This window comes from Carlito syrichta, unplaced genomic scaffold (assembly GCF_000164805.1).
Source record: "Carlito syrichta isolate Samal-C Ts95f unplaced genomic scaffold, Tarsius_syrichta-2.0.1 Scaffold126446, whole genome shotgun sequence".
In the NCBI taxonomy this organism is placed as follows: domain Eukaryota; kingdom Metazoa; phylum Chordata; class Mammalia; order Primates; family Tarsiidae; genus Carlito; species Carlito syrichta.
In genome coordinates this window covers 1-2,916 of record NW_007070542.1, presented here as the reverse complement: position 1 = coordinate 2,916, position 2,916 = coordinate 1, and the positions used below count along the sequence as shown (strand labels likewise).

Here is a 2,916-nt window from a genome sequence, read left to right as displayed (position 1 = left end):
TGGCGCTGGGCCACAGGGACCAGCGTCAACTGGTGGTAGGTGATCTGGGACGGGAACGGTCACCGCAGGGTCGGCTGCTGCCGAGTCAGCCAGGACTGGGTCCGATAGCGCCGGGCCAGTCAGGAAGGGGTCGACCGGCTCTGAGCCGGCTGGAGTGAGGTCAGCCGACACAGGGTCGGCCAGAGCAGGGCTGACCGCGGTGGCACCAGCTGAAGCAGTGTCAGCAGACATGGGGTCAGCTTGGGCCGACACAACCGGCTCGGGGCAGAGGTTGAGAGGACCTTCCCTGGCAGGACTAGGCTGTCCAGCACTCTTCTCCGAGTCCTCGGAAGTAGGCTTCTCTAGGGCAGCTGCCCAGGCCCGAGCCCAAGCCCGGGGCTTGCCCCGGCCCTGGAGAGGCCTCATCTCTCTTTGGCGCTCGCCCTGGGGCTGCTTCTGCCAGCTGCCCGCCTGAGAGGTCGCCTCCGCAGTCACGGCAGGCTGCCCCCGGGAGGACGACCTCAGCCTGCGAGCAGGGCCCTCCACACAGGCCGCCGGCGGCTCCCTGCTCTTCTTCCTCCTGCCCCTTCGAGCTCTCGGAGAGCCCAGCTCTCCGCTGGAAGGTGGGTTCTGAGGCCCCTTGGGCAGCACTGGCTCCAGGACCTCGCTGGGCTCCAACAGGCAGGCCACAGCGTCCGACTTCTCTGAGCCCGGCGACAGCCTTGCCTCCGCAGGCCAGAGGGCCGCCCCGGGCACAGCGGCCTCCGCGGCCTTCGGCACCACTGTGGGCGTGAGCAGCTGCAAGGCAGGCCCAGGCTCCAGTGAGGCATCCAGGAGCGCAGCCTGGGGCCCCGCAGGGACCCGCCGCACCACGACTGGGATCTCCAGGTCGTCGCCAGCTGCGGCCGGCTGCCCCACGATCTCCAGCACCATGCAGCCCTCAGGCAGGGCCACGTCATCCGGCTGCTCCGGAAACTCGTCCTCCAGCGATGCCAGCTGGGTGAGGCTGGGCAGGCAGTATGGGTGCATGGCCCGCACCAGCTCGCTCAGGGAGGAGACACTCTCATCGCCAGCGGCTGGCACGGCCACCTCAGCGACTGCAGCTGTGCCTTCCTCCTCAGGGCAGGCCAAGTGCATGGGGAAGTCTGGGATGCTGCCCACGGAAGTGTCGAGCTCCCCAGCAAGAATCTGGTTGAAGCTGGCTACCTCCTCCTCCTCCTCTCCGTCACTGCGCTGCTGTGGGGGTGGGGACTGGCCCCGGCGTGGTCTCGATCGCGAGGGTCTCCAGCTAGAAAGTTTGGGGGAAGAGGTCTCCAAGAAGGCGGGAGGGGGGAAGTCCCAAGGGGCATCTACGAGAGACATCTCAGCCTGCAGGAAAGAAGGGAAAACTCAGGAGGAATCTGCCCTGGAAGCATGTCTTCCAGACCTGTCCCCACATACTCGTGCCACCCGGGAGTTCCTGAGGCCCTGGGCCAGGCTTGTCCCACTCACTCTGCTGCTGCCTGTGCCGGGCCCCAGTGGGTCCGTCGGGCTGATAAGGTCACGTTCAGGGGGCGTCCGAGACAGAGTAAGCAGCTTGTGCAGCTACGAGTAAGAGAAAGACCCGAGATCCGTCTGTCTTCAGAACTCCATGAGCTGGCCCAGACACAGCCCCGCCCACACGACCCTTGCCCTGGTCCCACACTCACAGAGGAGCCCTCTCGCGGGGACACAAACAGCTCGGAGTCGGGAATGCTGTCAAACGGAGACAGGTTCTCAGAATCTGCATTGTCCAAGATCTCCGTCAGCGCCGTGAGCAGCGACACTTCATTCTGGTCCTCCAGAGACAACCTGCTCTGCTCCAGAAAGACAACGGGAAGGCCCTCCCATCATCTCCAGTGACCTGCTGACCTGCAGGGCACTGAGAAGGGTCTGAGTACCAGGAGGCACGGGTTCCCATCTCAGGTACCATCCACCACCTCTCTGGGGTCAACACAGGCCCGTCAGACTTCAACCTTCAGCTTGGGTTTCACACGCTCCCCCCACCCCAGGTAACATGGGATGCTCAGCAGACAAGCCTTGGCTGGGCTAGAACTGGGCTCAAAAGCAGAGGGGAGCACCTCTGGACATGTGGGTCAGCGGCCCAGGCAGGGGGAAAGGCCTCAGACTACAGTCCACGCCAGCCAGGGAACCCTTGCATGAGACATCCTCTGGCAGCCTGCAACCTGACTCTCACACAGAGGCAAAAACAGACTTCAGGGCCTCAGGATGGACGTCCAGAGCCAGGTCCTGGGAGGACGGAGCCGTGCCTGAAACCGCCAGGGATCTGGGCCGAAGCCTACACGTGACGCTCCCACCCCTGCCTGAGAAGCCCCGCTCACCTCTCCGAGGCTCCCGAAGTCCTCGATGAGGGAGAGGAGGGACGCGTCCATGTAGCTCTGCATGGTCCCCAGCAGCGTCTCGTCCTGCAGCGCCAGCTCGTCCATCTCCAGGTCCTTGTCCCTCAGAGAGGGGCCCAGGCGGGACAGGCTGACAAAGCCAGAATCACCCGCCTCCTCGTGCAGCAGCACCTGGACGAAGAGAGAAGGTGAGAAGCGCGTGGGTCCCCCCACGCAGGAAGCCAGACCCCCCCACGGGTCCACACTCAGCAGCGACCAGGCCTCGGCCAGCTGGATGGAGAAAAGCACAGCCACGAGAAAGGGCCCAACCAGGACGGCAGTTCTCAAGGGCTTCCGGGCAGAAAGAAATCTGGACTCCTCCAGAAACAGTGGGAGCCGCAGGAGATCGTCAAGCTGGGGAGTCAAAACATCAACAAGGCTGAGCGCAGTCGCTCACGCCTATGATCCCAGCACTTTGGGAGGCTGAGGTGAGAGGACTGCCTGAGCCCATGGGGTCGAGACCAACCTGGGCAACCGGGTGATACCTCGTCTCTACAATAAAGCAAAAAATTAAGCCGGG

General features: G+C 64.1%; 1 protein-coding gene across 1 annotated transcript in view; it reads right to left on the bottom strand.

Annotated features, from left to right (window-relative positions):
• The window catches only part of PPRC1 (peroxisome proliferator-activated receptor gamma, coactivator-related 1), a gene marked incomplete at its 5' end in the record, with an annotated part of 8,768 nt that extends 6,018 nt beyond the window's left edge, over window positions 1-2,750 (bottom strand). Inside the window, 4 exons of the mRNA XM_008048625.1 lie at window positions 5-1,347; window positions 1,453-1,563; window positions 1,668-1,814; window positions 2,340-2,750. Coding sequence (XP_008046816.1) covers window positions 5-1,347; window positions 1,453-1,563; window positions 1,668-1,814; window positions 2,340-2,750 — 2,012 coding nt within the window. The remainder of the gene's footprint in view (window positions 1-4; window positions 1,348-1,452; window positions 1,564-1,667; window positions 1,815-2,339) is intronic.
• Window positions 2,751-2,916: the final 166 nt, after the last annotated feature.